This window comes from Jaculus jaculus, chromosome 6, assembly GCF_020740685.1.
Source record: "Jaculus jaculus isolate mJacJac1 chromosome 6, mJacJac1.mat.Y.cur, whole genome shotgun sequence".
In the NCBI taxonomy this organism is placed as follows: Eukaryota; Metazoa; Chordata; class Mammalia; order Rodentia; family Dipodidae; genus Jaculus; species Jaculus jaculus.
The window spans coordinates 166,485,364-166,507,478 of NC_059107.1; the positions used below are offsets into that span (position 1 = coordinate 166,485,364).

The following is a 22,115-nucleotide window of genomic DNA, read 5'->3' on the forward strand; positions in this document are numbered from 1 at the left end:
TTAAGAGTTGGATTAGCAGAATGAACTGCATAAACTAATAAGCACAGGTGTTTTTTTATCCTGTGCTAGTTTCTTCTCCGGGAGTATTGGGGACAGTTATGCCTGTAGAACAAGGTTTTAGTGAATGTACAAAATAATGGATAGAAGCAGACATGTATATCATTATATTTTGCTCATATTCAGTTGCCCATCACTCCCTTTGTTCCCCCTCATCTCAGTCCCCTTCTGCTTTCTTATCATGTATGTGTATGTATATGTGTATAAATATATATGTATCATATATAATCATATAATACACACAGAGAGATAAATCTAGGTCCCACATAAAAGAAGGAACATGCAATATTTTTTATTATTCCTTCTCTTTAGACCCATTTCCTTCACACACATAGGCCCTTTTCTACTTTAATATCATATATGTGTGTGTACGTATGTTTGTATATGTACATATATATATGTGTGTATATATATTTATATATATGCACACACATACTACATGTGAGAGAAAACTTGATACTTGTTTTTCTTAGTCTTTTTGTTTGTTTTTGTTTTTGTTTTTCGAGCTAGGGTCTCACTCTAGCCCAGGCTGACCTGGAATTCACTAAGGAGTCTCAGGCTGGCCTCAAACTCACGACAATCCAACCTACCTCTACCTCCCAAGTGCTGGAAATAAAGACGTGTGCCACCACGCCCGGCGAGTCTTTTTTTTTTTTTTTTTTTTTTGGTTAAAATTATTTCCTCCAGTTCCATCTGTTTTCCTGTAAATGACATAATTTCATTCCTCTTTGCAGCTGAATGAAACTTCATTGTGTGTATGTGCCATATTTTCTTCATCTACTCATTTGTTGCTGGGCATCTAGAGTGGGTACATATCTTGACTTGTGAATAGAAGCATCAACAGAGATGTGCAAGCGTCTCTGTGTATGCTGACTTGAGTGGATCATACGGTAGTTCTGGGTGTGTGATGGTTCACAGACATGTGTATGTATGGAAGCCACAGAACAACCTGTGGTGAATTCCTTTGGAGTACTGTCTACTTTTTGTTAAGACAGGAGCTCATTGGTCTAAAACTCACCTCATAGGCTAAACTGACTGGCCAGTGAGCCCTAGAAATTCACCTTCTCTGTCTCCCACTGATTTGTGTTATCACACCCAACTTTTTATTTGAATTCTGGAGACTAAATTCAGTTCCTCATGCTTGCATGGCAAGTATTCTGCTGAGTGATCAATCTCCTAAGTCCTATGGTTTTTAGGGCTCTTTTTTTTATTTGAGAGAGAGAGAGAAAGAGAGAGAGAGAATGGGTATACCAAAGCCTTCAGCTGCTGCAAACGAACTCCAGATGCATGCACCCCCTATGTGCATGTGCAACATTGCATGCTTGCATGACTGTGCTTATGTGGGACCTGGAGATTGGAACATGAGTTCTTAGGCTTCACAGGCAAGCACCTTAACCGCTAAGCCATCTCTCCAGCCCTCCCTTTTTTAAAAGTGTTTTCAAAAAAATTATTTGGCTACATATATAGCACCTATATTTTTATAAATATTTATTTCAGAGAATGAGTGAGAGAACGAGAAAGAGAATATGTAGGCAAACTGGGGCCTCCTGCTACTGCATTCTAGATGTGTGTGCCACTTTGTGCATATGGCTTTATGTGGGTACTGGAGATTTGAACCCAGGGCTGTGAGGCTGTGCAAGCAAGTACCTTTAGCAGCTGAGCCATCCCTCTAGACCCCTTCCCTTTCTTAGTTTCTTGAGGAATCTCCATATTGATTACCAGAGTGACTCGCCAGTCTATATTCCCATAGCAGTGGATAAGAGTTCCTTTTCCCAGCATCTTCACCAGAATCTGTTTCATTAGGGTAGTCATTCTGACTGGATTATGATGAAATCTCAGTGAAGTTTTAATTAACTCCTTTCAAAAGCTATCTGTTCAGTTTTCCCATTTATTGATTGGATAATTTCTCTTTTTGGTGTTTAAGTTTTTGAGTTCTTTATAGATTCTGAATAGTAATTCCTTATTAGTTGATGAAGATTCTATAGGCTGCCTCATTACTCTGTTGTTTCCTTTGCTGTATAGAGGCTAATTCCATACATCACCATTTGCCAAGTCTTGGCTTTGATTTACTGAGCTATTAAAATCCTTTTCAGAAAATCCTTGCCTATTCCTATATCTGAAGGTGTTTTCCCCTAGGAGTTTCAAAGTTTAAAGGTTTGTGATCCAGTTTGAATTGATTTTGAAACAATTTGATATAGGAATCTACCTCATTTTTCTACATTTGGATATCCACTTTTACCAACGCCTTTTGTTGAAACTGTCATACTCTTCAGTGTATATTTTTGACACTATTGTCAAAATCAAATGGCTATAGCTGCATGGCTTTATTTCTGAGTCCTCCCATTTTCCAGTGGTGTATGTGAGCTATATCTTCTCTGTTGAGTCCCCACCATCCAACACTGTAAATAGTCATGTGCCACAGTTTGCATATGCTATGTTTTGTGAGTTTTACCATGTGGTCAGAGTGTCCAGACACTTCAGTGTACTGTGATTGTCTTAGTCTCTCTGTGTCTTAGTCTCTTATTCTTTTTTGGGGGGAGGGGTTGAAGTTGAGGTAGGGTCCCACTCTAATCCAGGCTGACCTGGAATTCACTATGTAGTCTCAGGGTGGCCTTGAACTCATGATGATTCTCCTACCTCTGCTTCCCAAGTGCTGGGATTAAAGGTGTGTGCCACCACGTCTGGCTTTATCTTACTCTTTCTAGCAATTAGTTCTTCACTAGTACTTCTTGAGTGTCCCCACTTTCCAAAAGTACTTCACATGTGCACCCAACAACCACAGAGAAGATGCCCCTAGTCTGGGATGAGCAGCAGAAGCCTCAGTGCTGTTGGGTAGCACTGGGGTTGACTGCAGAATTTTCACCCAGAATTGCACTATCAGACTGCCTGCTGAATCATGAGGTAAAGGAATCCATACATGATGTAACTGTTCATGGAGTACCTTTCCTTTTCTTATTTATTCAGCACAAACAGCAAGAAGTGGGAATTGGGGAGGAAATGGCTGGCCTTAGTTATTTAGGTGGATGTATCTCACTCTAATTTTGTACTTAACACTCATTCTTGTCTCCGTGGTTTTTTTTTTTTCTTCTATCATTTCTGTTCCCCTGTTCTTTGTCTGGCTGGGGGCAGCTTATGTGAATCTGAATGCATATAGTTCTAGGACAAGGTAGAGAACTAAGGAAAAACCCAAATTTCCCCAAAGAAAACACGGCTGAGAAATAACAAAAAGTAGCTGAGGCCTGTGCTACTCTAGGCATTCTGCGTTAAGAGGATTCTTATCTGTGATGTCTGAGTGTCATTTCTAATACTCATGTCTTTAGTAAAACTATAGTAGTGAGATTTTAGCTCATTAGAAAGTTAAACACTCCAGGCGTGGTAGCGCATACCTTTAATCCCAGCACTCGGGAGGCAGAGGTAGGAGGATCGCCATGAGTTCAAGGCCACCCTGAGACTCCATAGTGAATTCCAAGTCCGTCTGGGCCAGAGTGAGACCCTACCTCGAAAAACCAAAAAAAAAGTTAAACACAACAGTCTCCAAACTCTCTGGTTCCAGCAGACTTCTAGCCTCACCTCCCCTCCCCCTGCAGCTGGTACAGCTCTGCCTTCTTGCTGTAGAAATGAGACACCCCCCGCCCCCGGCCAGAGCTTGTGGGAAGACAGGATCCTAAACTTGCAATGGTAGCTTACATATTGCATCCTAGTCCAGTTCCCATGTCAGGTCTTTGAGTTAGTGAACTCAGACCTTCTGAAACAGAACAGTATATGTGAGTAGAAATGTCTAATATGGGTTGAGCATACCTAATTCAAAAACCCCAAATCCTCTCAAATCTGAAACCTTTTGAATGCTGCCATGATCTTCCAAAAGATTTAGATTTTTCAGGAGACCTACAACCAGAAGTCTATATAGATATTCTAAAATTTAAAAAAATCTAAAGGGTTAGAGATACAGTTCAAAGGTAGAGTGCTTGCCCAAAAAGTATAAGGTCCTGGGTTCAATCTCAGAAATGAAAACAACAACAACTACAAGATTTGGGGTTTTGGAAGATAACTCAGAGGTTAAAGGTGCTTGCAAAGCCTGCTGGCCCAGGTTCAGTTTCCCCAATACCCATGTAACACTAGACACACAAAGTGGTGTGTGCATCTGCAGCTCATTTATAGTGGCAAGAAGCCCTGGCACACTTATACACTCACTCTTAAATAAATAATAAAATCTGAAGCATTTCTGTCCCATGCATTACTGATACAAGATACTCAAATATTTGTATAAAATGCCCTGATGATTAAGAATTGCTTTGGGGGGGGCATGTGTGTATATAGTATTGTGGGGGGGGTGTGCACAAATGCATGTACCCTGTGCACACACATGGAGCCCAAAGGAAAATGACAGGTGTTCTATATTGCACATCCATGTTTTCTTAAGACAGAGTCTCTCAATCTGGAGGAGCCATTTTTTTTGTCTGTGAGCCCCGCAATTCATTAGTCTGCAACACCCCAACCCTGCTTCCCACAGATTATGGTTACGTAAATGTATAACTATACCCAGCCTTTTATGTGGGCTCTGGGGAATTGAACTGGGGCAGTCTCAGGCCTTAATGTTTGTATAGCAAGAACTTTTACCTGTGAGCCACCTCTCCAGCCCAAGAATTGCTTTAAATTTTTAAAATTATTTCTTTAAAGGAATTCAAGACGACAACTCCCAAGTTTTCTTCCGCAATATCCAATTCCAGATAGACTGAAAAAGTGTGTGGAACAGAAGATTGACATCCTTACTTTCCAGCCGCTACTTGCAGAGGTAGGAAAAGCATCCAAAGTGGGGCTTTTTCCACTCATCCTAGAGCTACTTTCTGAAAAACCAGGATGAATCCTTGCTGGGTTCAGACCTCATATGGGCTCTTTTCACTGCAGGTAACTAGGAATTTCAGCATGAGAGGGAGCATCTTCTTAGAATACTTGGTGTTAAGACTCCTTGAGAAGAGGGATGGAAATAGGGACTTCTGCCACAGCCCAGCCTTCCCCAGCTAGGCAAGATGGCAGTGTTAGGAGTAGGAGGCTTTCCATACATGACAGAGCCCCAGCACACCACAGTGGACAGGACTGGCTCTAGGAAGAATAGCTGAGAAAACTGGGACTCCTAGCAAAGACTTATGCAGTACCAACTAGTGGGAAGTGCAAGCCCCTTCTGAAGTCAATAGCAAGACAATGAGGTGACTGTAGGGCTGGAGATCCTTAACTTAGCATTCAGCCGGCAGCCTGACAGCACAGCTATAGATGGAAATGCAGCTCTCAACACCAGAGTGTTTCCTCCTGCCAACTAGCAGATAACAACTAGCAACTAGCTTAACTTAACTCCCTTAGAATGTGGGGGCAGCAGGTACTGGGGATAGCTAGGTACCATGTGCAAAGAAATGAAAGACCAAATTCTGAGTTACAAGGCCGCAGGGGGTAAATCTAGAAAGGACAAAGGTTTTCGTATCCCAGGAGGTACTTGCTATATTGTTTTGCAGTCTGTTGTCTGAGGAACAAATGAACAACTGTAAGATGAGTCATCTACTTGAGAATGGGTGGGAAAGAGGGAGATGTGAGGTTGTACACAGGCCTTGAGCTGTTCATAGGCTGAGGGTAAGAGGCATTTGGAAGGGAGAGATGTAGAATATATAGAAAGAAGACTTGGGGAAGTGAGCTGAGGATACAAGAGAAGTACAACCACCATGGATGGAATGAGCATTCCTGCTATCTGGGCTCTGGATCCCCTGACTTCCAGATTTTTTAATTTTCATGTCACCTATAAGGTAGACAAGACATGGGGTACTGACTCTTGGTTAGCTTTATGTAATACTAAGTACATTGTACTGTTTAAACATGAAGTACTGGGGCTGGAGAGATGGCTTAGAGGTGCTTAAGTTCTTAACTTGCAAAGCCTAATTACTCAAGCTTGAGTCCCCAGTATCCACATAAAAGCCAGATACACAAGTGGCACATGTATCTGGAGTTTGTTTGCAATGGCTGGAGGCCCTGGCTTGCCTATTTATATATTCTCTCTCTATATATATCCTTGCAAATAAATAAATAAATAATATAAAATATTCCCCACAGGCTCATGTATAAAAGGCATGGTCCCCAACTCTTGTTACTATTTTGAGAGGTGGTAGAAAATTTTTAAGAGTTAGAGTTTAGCTGGAGGAAGTAGGTCACTGAAGATATGCCCCAGTACCTCTCCTCCCCTCCACAGTAGCATTAAACTTTCTCTTCTCTCCTTCAAATGATACATCTTTCCTATTTTTTTTCTCTGCTTGTTCCTTTATCTTACTGTAGATCTGTATAACAGCATTAAGCAGTAATAGTACCACAACCTGAATGCTATAGGGTCTTGAGATTTTTCTCTGTCAAAAACTTAAGTCAATTATATTTATTTTTGTTATTTTTTAACTTTTTATTGACAACCTCTATACATATAGACAATATACCATGATCATAATCCCCTCCCATCATCCTCCCTTTTCCCCCTCCCAAATCTTCCCTCCACTGAATCCCTTCTTTTCAACTAGTCTCTCTTCTCTTTTGATGTCATCATTTTTCCCTCCCTATTATGCAGGTCTTAGGTAGTATCACCTACTGTGAGGTAAATAGTCAATTATTTTTTGTTTTTTTGTTTTTTTTTTAGTTTTTAAAACTTTTAAAGATTTATTTTATTTATATGAGAGAGAGAGAGAGAGAGAGGGAAATTGGGCATGCCAGGCCCTCTAGCCACTGCAAACAAACTTCAGATACATGTGCCACATGTGCATCTGGCTTACATGGGATCTAGAGAATCGAACCTTGGTCCTTAGGCTTCACCATCAAGCCCCTTAACCAATAAGCCAGCTCTTCAGCCCTAGTCAGTTATTTTTAAATTCAGCCTCACTTAAGCCCTCAGGGCACAGGAAGAATGAAGCCCGATTCTTTACAGAATATAACATAATTGGCCCCTAGCCCAGTTTCTAAGCCCTGTTCCCCTCTGAAACCTCATTGTCTTTATTTCTCTTAGCATTCTGGCCTTCTAAACTGCTACTAGAATAGCCGATTAAGCTCTGCTTTCAGTATTGTAGGGCTTCTCTAGTCCAAAGTTCCAAACTTGTCCCTATTCCCACAAACCATTTTCAAAGGCCTATGAACCTCATGGTCCAGTTTGTCACAGTAGTTCCACACCTCAGCACCACTTTTCTGTATTAGTTACTTTTTCATTGCTGTGAAAAAATACATGACAAAAGCAACTTAAAAGAAAGAAGCAAAGGTTATTTTAGTTCACAGAGAATATAGTCATTACAGGGAAGGCATGAAGATCAGGCAGTTAGTCACATTGTATCCACAGTCAGGAAGCAGAGAAAAAGAGAGAGAATACTGCTGCTCTGTTTACTTTCTCTGTTTTGAAAAAAAAAATGTGCCTGTACACACCAGGATCTCTTACTGCTGCAAATAAAAGCCTGTCTGGTTTAATGTAGGTGAGTGCAATATTAAAACCAGGACAGCAGGCTTTGCAGCCATCTCCCTAGACTTTCTTTCTCCTTTTTATTCAGTGTGAAAGCCCAGCCGATGGGGTGGTATCACCCATATACCATACATGTCTTCCCTCTTCAGTTAAACCTCTTTGGAAACATTCATAGTCACACCAGTCACACTCATGTATGTGTTTTCATGGTATTTCTAAGTCCCATTAGGTTGACAGTGAAGATTACCAAGCCCCGACCCTACCTAGCTACCTGTCCATCATGATGTGAGCAAATTTGTTTCTCTGTGCTCTTATGCATAGAGTTCTATCCTCACTTTGGTGGGGATAAGCCAGCCATGTTATTAAGTAACTTGTCACCACTATGAAAAAAGCTGATTAATACAAATACTGGGGCTGAAGAAATGACTCAGTGGTAAAAGGGACTTGATTGCAAAGCCCTGGTTCAGTTCCCCAGTACCCACATGTGATAGTTTGAATGGATGTCCCCAATAGATTCAGGAGTTTGTGAAAGCTAGTAACTTAAATCTCTAGTCCCCTGGCTGGAAGAGTTATCACTGTGGGAGAATCCTGGGGTCCAGCCTTAAGGTGTTACTGGAGGCAGATCTGAATTCCAGCATAAGGTACATAGAGTGCTTGAGCTCTGCCTGGGGTTCCTGAACTGTGCTTACTTATGGTGCTGCTGGTGGTATTTCTCTCTGCTTGGACCTGTGAAAGGAGGCCAGCTTCTTCCACCATTATGGAACTTCCCCTGAATCTATAAGTTTCAATAAATCCTGTTCCTCCCCATAAACTGTGTCTGGTTTGGAGGTTCATCCAAGCAATGTAAAGCTGTCTACTATACCACATAAAGCCAGATATACAAAGTTGGCACATGTGTCTAGAGTTCATTTGTAGTGGCTGGAGGCCCTGGCATACATTTCGCTCTTTCTCTCAGTCTCTCATAAATAATTTGCCTGCATAGCTAAATGATCTAGGTTTGATTCCCCAGTACCCACGTAAGCCAGATGCACAAGTTGACATATGCATCCGGAGTTCATTTGCAGTGGCTAGTGGTCCTGGCACACCCATTCTCTCTCTTTCTCAAATGAATAAATAAATAAATAAGCAAGCAAGCAGAATAAAAATATGGGGAGTGGGAGTGGATTGCCAGAAAAGGAGTATTTTCAAAGTCAGAGAATATATGGCTCATAAAGAGATTTGTGCTTTAGGGCTGGAGAGATGGCTTAGCGGTTAAGCGCTAGCCTATGAAGCCTATGGACCCCGGTTCGAGGCTCGGTTCCCCAGGTCCCACATTAGCCAGATGCACAAGGGGGCGCACGCGTCTGGAGTTCGTTTGCAGAGGCTGGAAGCCCTGGCGCACCCATTCTGTCTCTCTCCCTCTATCTGTCTTTCTCTCTGTGTCTGTTGCTCTCAAATAAATAAATAAAAAATGAACAAAAGTGTTAAAAAAAAAGAGAGATTTGTGCTTTAAAAAGAAGCCAAGTACTTTGCATAAAGATAATAGAAAATATGCCTTTAGAGCATCCCATGATTTTGCTAAGCCTCACCCCATCACAGAGTCAAGGTATAAAGGTACAATCATTAGAAAGATAATTAGGAAGAGAAGAGAGCTCTAGGGTCCCTGCTTCCACAGGTTCATGTGTTAAAGGCTTGGTTCCCAGATAGTAGTGTTATTTTAAGAGGTGGTAGAAAACTTCTAAGGTGTGAGGCAGGGAGTATTCACCTTAGTAGTAGAAGACTTACCTAACATATACAAGACCCTAGGTTCAGTTCCAGGCAGAAGTGCTAGGGGGAGGGGAGAAGAAGGGACTAGTTGGAGGGAGGAGGTCCTTGGCAGTGTGCCCTTGGGAGTGTATGACAGTACATCTGTCTGTTCTCCCAACGTGCTTCCTAATAGCATGTAAAATTCTCCTTTTAAGTTGTTTTTCTCAGATAATTTGTCACTGACCAAAAAAAAAAAAAAGAGCTATGATGGATTTGACACATGTGCAGGCCACAGTCAAGGTAATGAACTCCCCCTCACATACACACTGTCTCCTGTCCTACCCTGTCCATAAGCAGACCTTGGTTTGCTTTCTCTCGTCCTTAGTCACCCTGAAATTTTAATGTAAACACTATGAATTCTGTTTTTGGTGTATCTTATTCACTCAGCATGGTTTTTAATTTGAGGTTCATCTGTCTGGGCGACCTTTAAAGATGTCCTGCCCACTGTCTAAGATCATGGATATTATCCCACTCAGCAGGGGAGTCTTTGCAAATGAAGGAAGTTGAAGGCCTTGAAGTGAGGGATTCTGAATTGTCTGTATAGCCCTGTGTCTTCACAGAGTTCTTCAAAGGAGGCAGAAGTATCCAGGGTAGAGAAATGGGGTAGGCAGTTGTAAGCAGAGGCATTTGGTACCTCCAACAGCTACACAGAACACGTGCTTCCTGTCAAAGCCTCAAGGAACCAGGCTTGTTCACCCATTGACTAACTATAGGGATTTCTGAGTCCTAGTGTGCTCTATTGTACTTGGAGTTTTTAGGGTAACAGTAGGAAACTTCCACATCCTTTGAGCTACATCTATCAGTAGTTCATTGTCTTTTGTGCTGTGTAGTATCCAGACCTGTGCCTATATTCAGTTTGATTCTCAACTCTCCTATAATGCTAAATGAAAGAATACAGACACATGTATGATTTCATTTCTGTTAAATATCCAGACTAGATAGGCTGAAGAGAGAACAAAGATTGATGGCTTCCAAGGACTGGAGAAAGGGAATGGAAGAAACACTTAATGGGTAGGGAGTTTGACCTTGCAGTGGTAGAACTGTTTGGAACTAGACATGGGGTACTTGGCACAACGAAGTATAAAATGAATTGAATTGAATGTTTACAGTGTTTAGTTTTATGTGAATTTGAAGAGGATTTTTTTCATCTCTTTGAAAAGCTCAGGTACCTTTCTCTTTTAGTCTATTAATGTGAATTAAATTATTTTTCAGAGCTGGGCAGATGACTCAGCTATTAAAGACACTTGTTTGCAAAGCCTGCTGGTCTGTGTTAAATTTCCCAATACTCATGTAAAGCCAGATGCACAAAGAGGCACATGCATCTGGAGTTCGTTTGTAGCAGCAGAAGGCCCTGAGGTATCCATACACACACTTTTTCTCTCTTCACAAATTAAAAAAATAATAATAATCATCTTTTTTTTAAATTTTGTTAGGGTCTCACTCTGGCCTAGGTTGACCTGGAATTAACTGTGTAGTCTCAGGGTGGCCTCAAACTCAAGGCGATCCTACTACCTCTGCCTCCTAAATGCTGGGATTAAAGGCATGCGCCACCAAGCCCAGCTTAAAAAAAATAATTTAAAAAAATGTTAAACTAGCCTTCCATTACTAGGTTAGACCCTGCTTGTTTATGGCACTAGTGTGCGTGTGGGTATGTGGGTGGGTGGGTGTGGTGTATTTTCCTTTTTACTTTTAAGAACCCCCAGATACATTGGGATTCCAGTGCTAGAGTGGGTACTTGGACATGGGTGCCTTTCATGGGCTACTACTTGTACCTGATTGTCTCACCTGCGAACAGAACACTCTTACACAGTAAATTTGCTTATACTGGCAGACATCCTATAGCTCTTGTCTGACCTTAATCTAGTTTATGCTGCCTCACTTGGTGTGGCCAAGAAGCCCATCTTGAAGTAAGCCTGGCCTACAGCAGCCTCTGGTTCTTCAGACAAAATCCTCAAATTTGATGTACCACCATGAAAGGAAACAAGTTCAAAAATTGTTACTTAACAGATTCTGGGGCAAGCAGAGAGTCAGGAGGCAATACTTTGGCCTGGAATACTCAAGACAGGAATGAAGAATCAGGCACAGACAAAAGGGGAGAGACAGAAGGAGGAAAGTGGTCATGAACATACAGAAATATAGTATGGGTTATTTGTATTTTCTGGTGGCACATTGAAGAGAAGGGGCAGGACTATCAGGGCCCTGTTTGAGGAAAGCCTCAAGTCCTTATCTCCAGCCATATACTTTGCTGGAAGGGTGTGACACTTGCTTCCAGTGCCTAGAAGCACCCTTTGCTATAGCTCTTCCTTTACATACACACATATAGTATAGATACATGTAACTCTGTGTGTGTGTGTATGCGCGCTTGCACATGCACACACATAAAAAAATGGATTTAATTGCCTAAAATTTTATATGGAGTTTTGCACCTGAAATACTGTTGTTTTTTGTAGTCTTCTCTCATGCTATCATCTTCAGTGTAATAACAGCATGATCGAACTTCATGGAATGACTCATTTCATAAGAGCATGTAGAGAATTATTGTCATTTTTTCCTAAATTTGTAATAGGATTTTCCAGCGGTGTCTGTGTCTTGAGTTTTTATATGTGTGGACAAATTTGAAATTAGGAATTCAGTTTCTTTTCTGAGCTTTGGAAGTTTTGGCTTTTCTGCTTTATCCTAATATGTTTTCACTCATAAACCTAGCCAGTGGGAGGTTTGTAAATCTTTATCAAAGAATAAGCTTTTGAAGCTGGAGAGAGAACTTAATAGTTATGGTACTGTCTTGAAAAGACTAAAGACCCAGGTTCTATTCCCTGGTACACACGTATGACAGATGCACAAGGTGGCACATGTGTCTGGAGTTCATTTACAGTGACTAGAGGCCCTGAAGCACCCATTCTGTCTTTCTGCCTCTTTTTCTTCTCACTCTCTCTGTGCGTCTCAAAATAACTAAAAAAAAAACAAGAGTAAACTTTTTTTTTTGTTTTTTTAGTTTTTCAAGGTAGGGTCTCACTCTAGCTCAGGCTGACCTGGAATTCACTGTGTAGTCTCAGGGTGGCCTCAAACTCACAGTGATCCTCCTGCCTCTGCCTCTGCCTCCTGGATGCTTGGATTAAAGGTGTAGGCTACCATGCCTGGCTAGAATAAGCTTTTGGTTTTATTTTTCTGTCCTGTATTTTTCTTATTTTATTGGTATTTTTTTATTTTCTCTTTTCTTTGTTTTCTATTTATTTACAAAACTTTTTTCTGCCTTTAAATTAATTAATTTATTTATTTATTAATTTATTTATTTATTTTATGAGTGAGTGAGAGAATGAGACTGGGCATGCCAGGGCCTCCTCTAGCCACTGCAAATGAATTCCAGATGCTTACATCACCATGTGCATCTGGCTTACATGCGTTCTGGGGAATCAAACCTGGTTCCTTAGACTTCGCAGGCAAGCACCTTAACTGCTACATCTCTCCAGCCCTTTTCTGCCTTGTTTGTTTGTTTGTTTTTCAAGGTAGGGTCTTACTCTAGCCTGGCTGACCTGGAACTCACTATGTTTTCCCAGGGTAGCCTCGAACTCACAGTGATCCACCTACCTCTGCCTCCAAAGTACTGGGATTAAAGCCGGGTGCCACCACACCCAGCTTTCTGCCTTGTTTTAGAGTACATTTTATTTTATAATTAACAACTTTATTATTGTAAACAATATTCCATGGTAGTTCCCTCCCTCCCCCCACTTTGCCCTTTGAAACTCCACTCTCTATCATATCCCCTTCCCCCTCAGTCTTTCTTTTATTTTGATGTCATTATCTTTTCCTTCTATTATGATGGTATTGTGTAGGTAGTGTCAGGCCCTGTGAAGTCATGGATATCCAGGCCATTTTGTGTCTGGAGGATAACATTTTAAGAGCCCTACCCTTCTTTGGCTCTTACATTCTTTCCGCCACCTCTTCCACTGTGGACCCTGAGCCTTAGAAAGTGTGATAGAGATATGTCAGTGCTGAGCACTCCTTTGTCACTTCTTTGTTTTTTTTTTTATTTGTTTGTTTTGTTTTTGTTTGTTTGTTTTTTGAGGCAGGGTCTCACTCTACCTCAGGCTGACCTGGAATTCACTATGGAGTCTCAGGGTGGCCTCGAACTCATGGTGATCCTCCTACTTCTGCCTCCCGAGTGCTGGGACTAAAGGCATGCCCCACCACACCCGGCTACCTTTGTCACTTCTTGTCAGCATTGTGATGCCTTCTGAGTCATCCCAAAGTCACTGCCATCTGAAAAGAGAACATTGTCTTAACAAAAAAGTGAGAGTAGCATTAATATATGGGTATGAACATTAAGAGAAGTGCTTACTGGGCAATTTGGTGAGCATAGTATATATTTAGCCAGAGAGCAGCAGACATTACACCCCTAGGGCTCATGACTACCCCTGTTGTAGGTTTTCATATTCCTTCCCATGGAGCCGGCCTCCAGTCCAATTAGAGAGTGGTTGGTTTCCCCTATAACAGACATGCCACTATTGCACCCGTTGGCTCATTTGGCCTGGTTGGCCAAATCTAAGGCTTACAGTATCCACTATGTAGTATCTTCACTGGTGATATCTTTCCCATTGAGCTCATGCAGTGTGGCTTTTTACAGCTTTCTGTCAGCTGGTCTACATGGAGGAGGTTATCAGCTCAGTTCCAGCAGGATTTCTCAGTGACCTGGCAGCCCAAGTATGTGGAGTCTTTAGCAATAGGGTCTTACCATCTATTCCTGGTGGGAAACCAAGGCCCTTGGCAATGGCCTATAATGTTTTGGGGGCATCAGGGTTCTCCCTGGCTAACAACTCATTGGAAGGTATCCCATCCCTGGCACTGAAAATTTTCTGCGGCTCCTGACGGTTCCATTGTCCAAAAAAGTAGGTTTCCATATGATTTATTTATATCCTCTTAGATTTTGATTAGCCCTCCCTCCATCTTTCCTTTACTTAGTATCTTCTCCTACCTCATTTAGGCCTTTTCACCCCCATTAATTTTCTCCTTGCATATATACAATACCATCCTACTAAGTCCCCCCCCTTTCCTTTCTATTCCCTTTACATAGAGTGTATTTTATATCCATTGTTGGTTCATATCTCCTCTTTCACAGCATTCACAGTTACTGTAGGGTTTCACCTCATTGTGCAGATGAATTTGTTGTGTCTCTCTGATGTTAGGACACCAACTACGTGTAGCTAGTGGGGAGTTGGAATGTGATTGGTGAAACTGAGGAACTCCACAGTGCATTTTTAAAAATTTTTTTGTTCATTTTTATTTATTTATTTGAGAGTGACAGAGAGAGAGAGAGAGAGAGAGAGAGGTCCTGGAGAATCGAGCCTCGAACCGGGGTCCTTCGGCTTCACAGGCAAGCACTTAACTGCTAACCATCTCTCCAGCCCCACAGTGCATTTTTACTATTTTTATTTCACACAGTTGTCCTTTAAAAGTGTTTAAAACATAAATATTTTCTATTAACCCTCAGTTGCCATTCCTCATCAGTCTTTACTACTTTGTATGATTGATGTTTCCATCTGGAGTCCTTGTCCACTTGCCTTTTCATGTTTACCTATGGCCTGCACCACCATACCCAGTTTTGTTTTGTTTTGTTGAGGTAGGGTCTTGCTCTAGCCCAGTCTGACCTGGAATTCACCATGTAGTCACAGGATGGTCTCAAACTCAGGTTGATCCTCCTACCTCTGCCTCCCAGGTGCTGGAATTAAAAGTGTGCACCACTGTGCCTGGCCTACCCTCACTTTTTATTTTATTTCTGTTTGGGTGTGTACATGCCGCAGTACATGTGTGAAGGTCTGATGACAACCTCAGAACGTTTGTCCTCTCCTGCCTTGCTTGAGACAGGGTCTCCCTCGTTATTTTGTTTTTATTGCTTTGCTTCATGTGGGCCAGTGTAGCTGGTCTACAAGCTTACAGGTTCTCCTGGCTCTGCTTCCTATTGCTTTAAGTGTGTTGGGATTACATATACGTACAACATTTTGTGTTTGGTTCTGTGTAGATGCTTGGTATTTGAACTCAGGTCAGGCTTGTGAGTAAGCACCTTTATCTGCTGAGCCATCTCCCCAGCTCCAGCTCCTTGCCTTCTTTTTTTTTGAGGCAAGCCCAGCAGACTGGCTTTTTTTTAATGCAAGAGTGAGGGAGAGAGAAACAAGGAATGAGAATTGGCATGCCAGGGCCTCCAGCTATTGCAGTCACACTCAAGATGCGTGTGCCACCTTTGCACATATGTGACCTTGCGTGCTTGCATTACCTTGTGTGTCTGGCTTATATGGGATCTGAAGAGTTGAGCATGGGTCCTTAGGCTTTGCAGGCAAGCGCCTTAACTGCTAGCCGTCTCTCTAAACCTCTTACCTACATTTATTTTTTAGCTAAACACCTGTATTTTGAAGTCTAATATAATGTTTAACAACCTACAATTAATCAAACACTAATTTAGGTAGCTTATCCAAATGGATTTCGCAGATGTACTAGTGATGGAAACCCATCAGGGAACACTCGACCACTGAGCACATGGTCAGCCTTTCCTCCTTTTCCATCAGGGTTCCCACAAATTGCCTGCCAAGGGTGGCTAATTACAGACCTGAGTCACTGCCCATATACTTGGTTTCATCAAGTTAGTTTGGGCTGGAGAGGTGGCTTAACAGTTAAGGCGGCAAATGCATCTGGAGTGAGTTTGTAGACCTAAGGTCCTGGTGCATCCATTCTCCATGTGCCTCTTTCTTTCTCTTTCAAATAAGTGATGCAGCTCCAAGTCCAAGCCAGCTCCTGTCCGCTCCAACTGCCAACCTGATCACACATCCCACAGTTGGGTTGAAGATCACCCAGGGTGGGGGACATGTTGTGGAAGGGAAAAGCATGCGATGTACGGGGCCCTCTGCACATGCCATAGGGCACTTCAGCCTTGAGTGAACACCGCCTGCCTCCCTCCAGGCCCTGGATGTGACTACCAGTTAAAGGGGCCACATGCAATGGGCCAAGCAGCCCCCCCTTATGCGCCAGCGTGTACTGTGGCACCGCAGCTTGTCCCTTGCCCTCTTTCCTACATTTTTATGAGGTTATTTTTAAACCAACTTAATCTAAGATTCAAAACTATTGTATCTTATGAGTAGTATTTTTACTGTACATATAAAGTATTTATTTATTACAGAGAAATAGTGGTTTATTTATGGAAAACAAAGACTCATATTTTCCTACCATCATTTTTTAGCATGTATCAAATTATATATTTGGATTGTGTTGTGTTCAAATGTTTGCTTTTGGGCTGGAGATATAGCTTAGCAATTAAGGTGTTTGTTTGCAAAGCCAGAGGATCCCTGTTTGACTCTCCAGGACCCATGTAAGCCAGATGCACAAGGGGGCGCATGCATCTAGAGTTCATTTGCAGTGGCTGGAGGCCTTGTCATACCCATTCTCTCTCACTCTGTCTCTGTGTCTGTCCCTCTCCCTCTCTCTCTCTCCCTCTCTCCCTCTTTCAAAGAAATAAAAAACTTTAAAAAAATACTACAACAAGCCAGATGTGGTGGTGCATGCCTTTAATCCCAGCACTTGGGAGCAGAGGTAGGAGGATCGCCATGAGTTTGAGACCACCCCGAGACTACATAGTGAATTACAGGTCAGCCTGAGCTAAAGTGAGACCCTACCTCAAAAAAATGAAAAACAAAAACTAAAACATGTTTAATTTTTAAAATTATTTGAGTTGCAGACTTTAGTTTTATTTTTTTAAAAATGTTGAAGTAAATTTTGACTTAGGGTTGGGATATAATTTCCAATAATTTCTGAAATAGCACTAAATACACTTCTGTTATTTGGCAATGTGACCATGAGAAAACATTGAATATTCATTTATCTCATTAGCAGGATTTTTTGCCCTTTATTTATAATAAATGGTAAAATTATGTGTATACCCAAGAATTGTTTTTAAATTTTTCTTTATGCTTTATTAACAGTAAATGCTTGATTTGAATGCCTATTTTATATGCCCATAGTTTTGTAAAAATTTCTTGTGCACAAAGGGATAACATGTAAAGATAAGTGCCCCTAGTATAGACATATTTTATTTGTACATTCACTCACCAATGGATGCATGGGCTGCTTCCATGTTTCAACTATTTGGGGATGGTGTTGCTATGAACATGGATCTACAAGTGACTTCTGAGACTTCAGTGCTTCAGTTTTGAGGGTGTATATTCGAACATGAGATTGTTGGATTATATGTAATCTTTTTAAAACTTTTTTGTTATTGTTTTTTCAATGTAGGGTCTCATTCAAGCCCACGCTGACCTGGAATTCACTATGTAGTCTCAGGCTGGCTGTCCTTGAACTCACAGCAATTCTCCTACCTTGACCTCCCAAATTCTGGGATTAAAGGCATGTGCCAACCACACCCAGCTTTTTAAAAAACTTGAAAAAAATATTTATTTGAGCCGGGCATAGTGGCACATGCCTTTAATCCCAGCACTCAGGAGGCAGAGGTAGGAGGATCACCATGAGTTCAAGGTCACCCTGAGACTACATAGTGACTTCCAGGTCAGCCTGAGCTACAGTGAGGCCCTACCTCGAAAAACCAAAAAAAATATATATTTATTTGAGAGAGAGAAAGTGGCAGATAGAAAGAGACGGAGGGCTGGAGAGATGGCTTAGCAATTAAGGTGCTTGCCTGCGAAGCCTAAGAATGCATGTTCCAATCTCCAGGTCCCAAGTATAGCCAGGCACAAAAGTGACATAAGCATGCAATATCGCACATGCACAGAAGGGGGCACGTGCATCTGGAGTTCATTCACAGTGGCTGAAAGGCCCTGGTGTGCCCATTCTCTCTCTACCTCTTTCTCCCTCTCTCAGTCTCTCTCTTAAAAAAAAATGAAAAGAGGGCTAGAGAGATAGCTTAGCAGTTAAGGCACATGCCTGCAAAGCCTAAGGACCCCAGTTCGATTCCCTAGGTCCCACATAAGCCACATGCACATGGTGGCACATGCATCTGGAGTTCGTTTATAGTAGCTGAAGGCCCTGGCATGCCCACTCTCTCTGTCTCTCTCTCCCTCCCTCCCTCCCTCCTTCCCTCCTTTCTCTCTCTCTTCCCCTCTCTCTGACTCTAATAAATTTTAAAAAATTTTAAAAATGAAAAGCAAGAGTCAGGAAATGAACAAATCAGGTCCTCTAGCTACTGCAAATGAAATCCAGATACGTGTGCCACCTTGTGCATCTGGCTTACATGAGTACTAGAGAATCAAACCTGAGTCCTTAGGCCTTACAGGAAAGCACCTTAACTACTAAGCCATATTTCCAGCTCCCTTTTATTTTTTTTTATATTTATTTGCAAGCAGAGAGAGAGATACAGAGAAAAGAGACAAACTGAGCAAATGGGTATGCTAGGGCCTGTCTAGCCACTGCAAATGAACTCCAGAAGCATATCTGGCTTATGTGGGTGCTGGGGAATTGAACCTAGATACTTAGGCTTTGTAGGCAAGTGCCTTAACTGCTATGCCATCTCTCCAGCCCCCCCTTAAAAAAATTTTTTTTTAAATTATTTGAGAGAAAAAGAGGCAGATGCAAGAGAGAGTATGGATGTGCCAGGCCTTCCTGCCACTCCACTGCAAATGAGCTCCAGATGCTTGGACCACTTAGTATATCTGGCACTGGGGAATTGAACTTGGGTCATTAGGCTTTGCAGGCAAGTGCCTTAACAACTGAATCATCTCTTTGGTCTCTGTTTAACTTTTTTTTTTAATTTTTATTGTTGTTTTATTTATTTATTTGAGAGCAACAGAGAGAGAGAGAGAATGAGGCCGATAGAGAGAGAGACCAATAGAGAGAGAGAGAATGGGTGCGCCAGGGCCTCCAGCCACTGCAAACGAACTTCAGACACATGTGCCTCCTTGTGCATCTGTCTAACATATGGGTCCTGGGGAACTGAGTCTTGAACCGGGGTCCTTAGGTTTTCACAGGCAAGCTCTTAACTGCTAAGCCATCTCTCCAGCCCTCTCTGTTTAACTTTTTGAAGAACTGTGATAGTTTTCTTTGGCAGCTGTACCATCTTTGATTCCCAATAACATTATCACAGGGTTTGTTTTCTCCACATCCTTATCCACACATGGCTATTTCCTGTTTGATTTTATAGTGCGTACCCTAATGAGTATGAGATAGTATCTTAATATAGTTTTGATTGGATCTCCCCAAAGGTTATGATAATGAGCATATTTTTATTCCTGTTAGCCATGGGTATATCTTCTTTGAAGAAATAGCTATTCAAGTATTTTGTCGGGCTGGAGAGATGGCTTAGCGGTTAAGCGCTTGCCTGTGAAGCCTAAGGACCCCGGTTCGAGGCTCGGTTCCCCAGGTCCCATGTTAGCCAGATGCACAAGGCAACGCGTGCATCTGGAGTTCGTTTGCAGAGGCTGGAAGCCCTGGCGCGCCCATTCTCTCTCTCTCCCTCTATCTGTCTTTCTCTCTGTCTCTGTCGCTCTCAAATAAATAAATAAAAATTTTTAAAAAAAGTATTTTGTCAATTTTTGAATTTGACTTTAAAATATGTATTTATTATTTAAGAGAGAGAAAGAGGCAGACAGAGAAAGAGTGAGTAAGGGTATGCCAGGACCTCCTGCTGCTGCAAAAGAACTCCAGATGCATGTGCCGTTTTGTGCATCTGGCTTTATGTGAGTCCTGGGCTATCAAACCCAGGCCATCAGGCTTTGCAGGCAAGTGCCTGTAACCACTGAGCAATCTCTCCAGCCTTGTATATCTTTTAATGTCAGTATCATACTATTTTTATTATTACCGCCTCCCTCCCCCTCCAGGAAGAGAGGGTTGTCTCAATTATGTAGCCCACACTTGCCTCAAACTTGGAGTTTCTCCTGTCTTGGCCCCATAAGCCCTGGGATTACAGGTCTGCAGCATACTCAGTCTTAATTACTGCTTCTTTCTAACAAGTTTAGAAATCATGATGTGTGAGTTCTCTAGCTTTGTTTTTGTTTTACTATCTTTCTTTTTTGATCAGTATCTCTTTAAGATTCCATATAAATTTTATTTAGATTTTTCTATATCTGCAAAAACATCATTGGACTGTCTTCCAGTCTACTAACATTTGTTTTCTCTAAGTTATTTCAGCAGTGTTTTATAGTTTTTACTTTTTTGGCTAAATTCTCACATATTTTATTATTTTTTAATATTTTATTTATTTATTTGAGAGAGAAAGAGGTAGGTAGAGAAAGAGAAAGGATACACCAGGACCTCCAGCCACTGTAAACAAACTCCAGATGCATGCGTTACCTGTGCATCTGGCTTTATTTGGGTATTCTAGATTCAAGTGTAGGTACTTTGGTTTTATAGGCAAGCACCATAACCACTAAACCATCTCTCCAGCCATATTATTTTTGGTACTGCTATAAATAGAATTATTTTCCTAGTTTTCAGATTGCTCATTGTTAGTATTTGTAGCTAATTTTTATACCCTACTACTTTGCTTAACTTATGTATTCTAACTTTAGAGCAACTTATATGTTAAATCAAGCTATCTACAAAAGATAAATTTAGTTCTCTTCCAATTTGGGTGCTTTTTATTTTTTAGTTATCTTTTTCCTCTAGCAAGTACTTCTATATTTTTATTTATTTATCTGCGAGAGAGAGAAAGTATGGGCATACCAGAGCCTCTGCAAATGAACTTCAGATGCATGTACCACTTTGTACAGCTGGCTTTACATAGATACTGGGGAATCAAAACTGGACCATCAGGCTTTACAAACAATTTTATTTGTATTTCCCCAACAGTTATGATAATGAGCATAACCTTTAACCCCTGAGCCCTCTCTCCAGTCCAAGTACTTTTATAAATATATTAAATAAAAGTGGTGAGAGTGCTGGAGAGATGGCTTAGCAGTTAAGGCGCTTGTCTGCTAAACCTAAGAACCTAGGTTCAATTCCCTGGGACCTGCATAAACCAGATGCACAAGGGGGCGCAAGCATCTGCAGTTCATTTGTAGTGGCTAGAGGCCTGGGCGTACCCACTCTTTTTTTCTCTATCTGCCCCCCCCCATATGTGTTAAATAAAATATTTTTTAAAAAGTGGTGAGAATAGGGCTGGAGAGATGGCTTACCAGTTAAGAGCTGGCCTGTGAAGCCTAAGGACCCCGGTTCGAAGCTCAATTCTCCAAGACCCACATAAGCCAGATGCACAAGGTGGCGCATGCATCTGGAGTTCGTTTGCAGTGGCTGGAGGCCCTGGTGCACCATATTCTCCCGCCCTCCCTCCGTCTGTCACTCTCAAATAAATAAATATTTTTTTAAAAATGAAAAAAAAAAAGTGGTGAGAATAGACCATCTTGTCTTACTCCTGGTATTAAAGGAAGAGGAGTTAGTCTTTCACGAAACATTGAATATGGTGTTAACTTTGAGGGGTTTTTAAATTTTTTTTTAATTTATTTGAGAGCTACAGAGAAAGAGAGAATGAGTGTGCCAGGGCTTCCAGCCACTGCAAATGAACTCCAGATGCATGTGCCCCTTGTGCATCTGGCTAATGTGGGTCCTGGGAAATCAAGCCTTGGACTGGGGTCCTTAGGCTTCACAGGCAAGCACTTGACTGCTAAGCCATCTCTCCAGCCTGAGGGTTTTTTGTTTTTATAGATCACCTTTAGAATATTGAGAAAGTTTCTTCTTACCTACTTCTAGGTTGTTCAGTGTTTTTACAATGAAAGTCTTCTGAATTTTTCCAAATATTTTTTTCTGTATCAATTGAGATGATTATGTATGTTGTTCTGTTAGGTGGTTTATTATATTCATCAGTCTTCATAGCGTAAAATCCTTT

The 22,115-nt window shown here is 41.5% G+C and overlaps 1 protein-coding gene across 1 annotated transcript in view; it reads left to right on the forward strand.

Annotated features, from left to right (window-relative positions):
* Mov10l1 (Mov10 like RISC complex RNA helicase 1) overlaps window positions 1–22,115 on the forward strand; it is a 104,934-nt gene that overhangs the window by 28,836 nt on the left and 53,983 nt on the right. Inside the window, exon 10 of the mRNA XM_045153050.1 lies at window positions 4,735–4,849. Coding sequence (XP_045008985.1) covers window positions 4,735–4,849 — 115 coding nt within the window. The remainder of the gene's footprint in view (window positions 1–4,734; window positions 4,850–22,115) is intronic.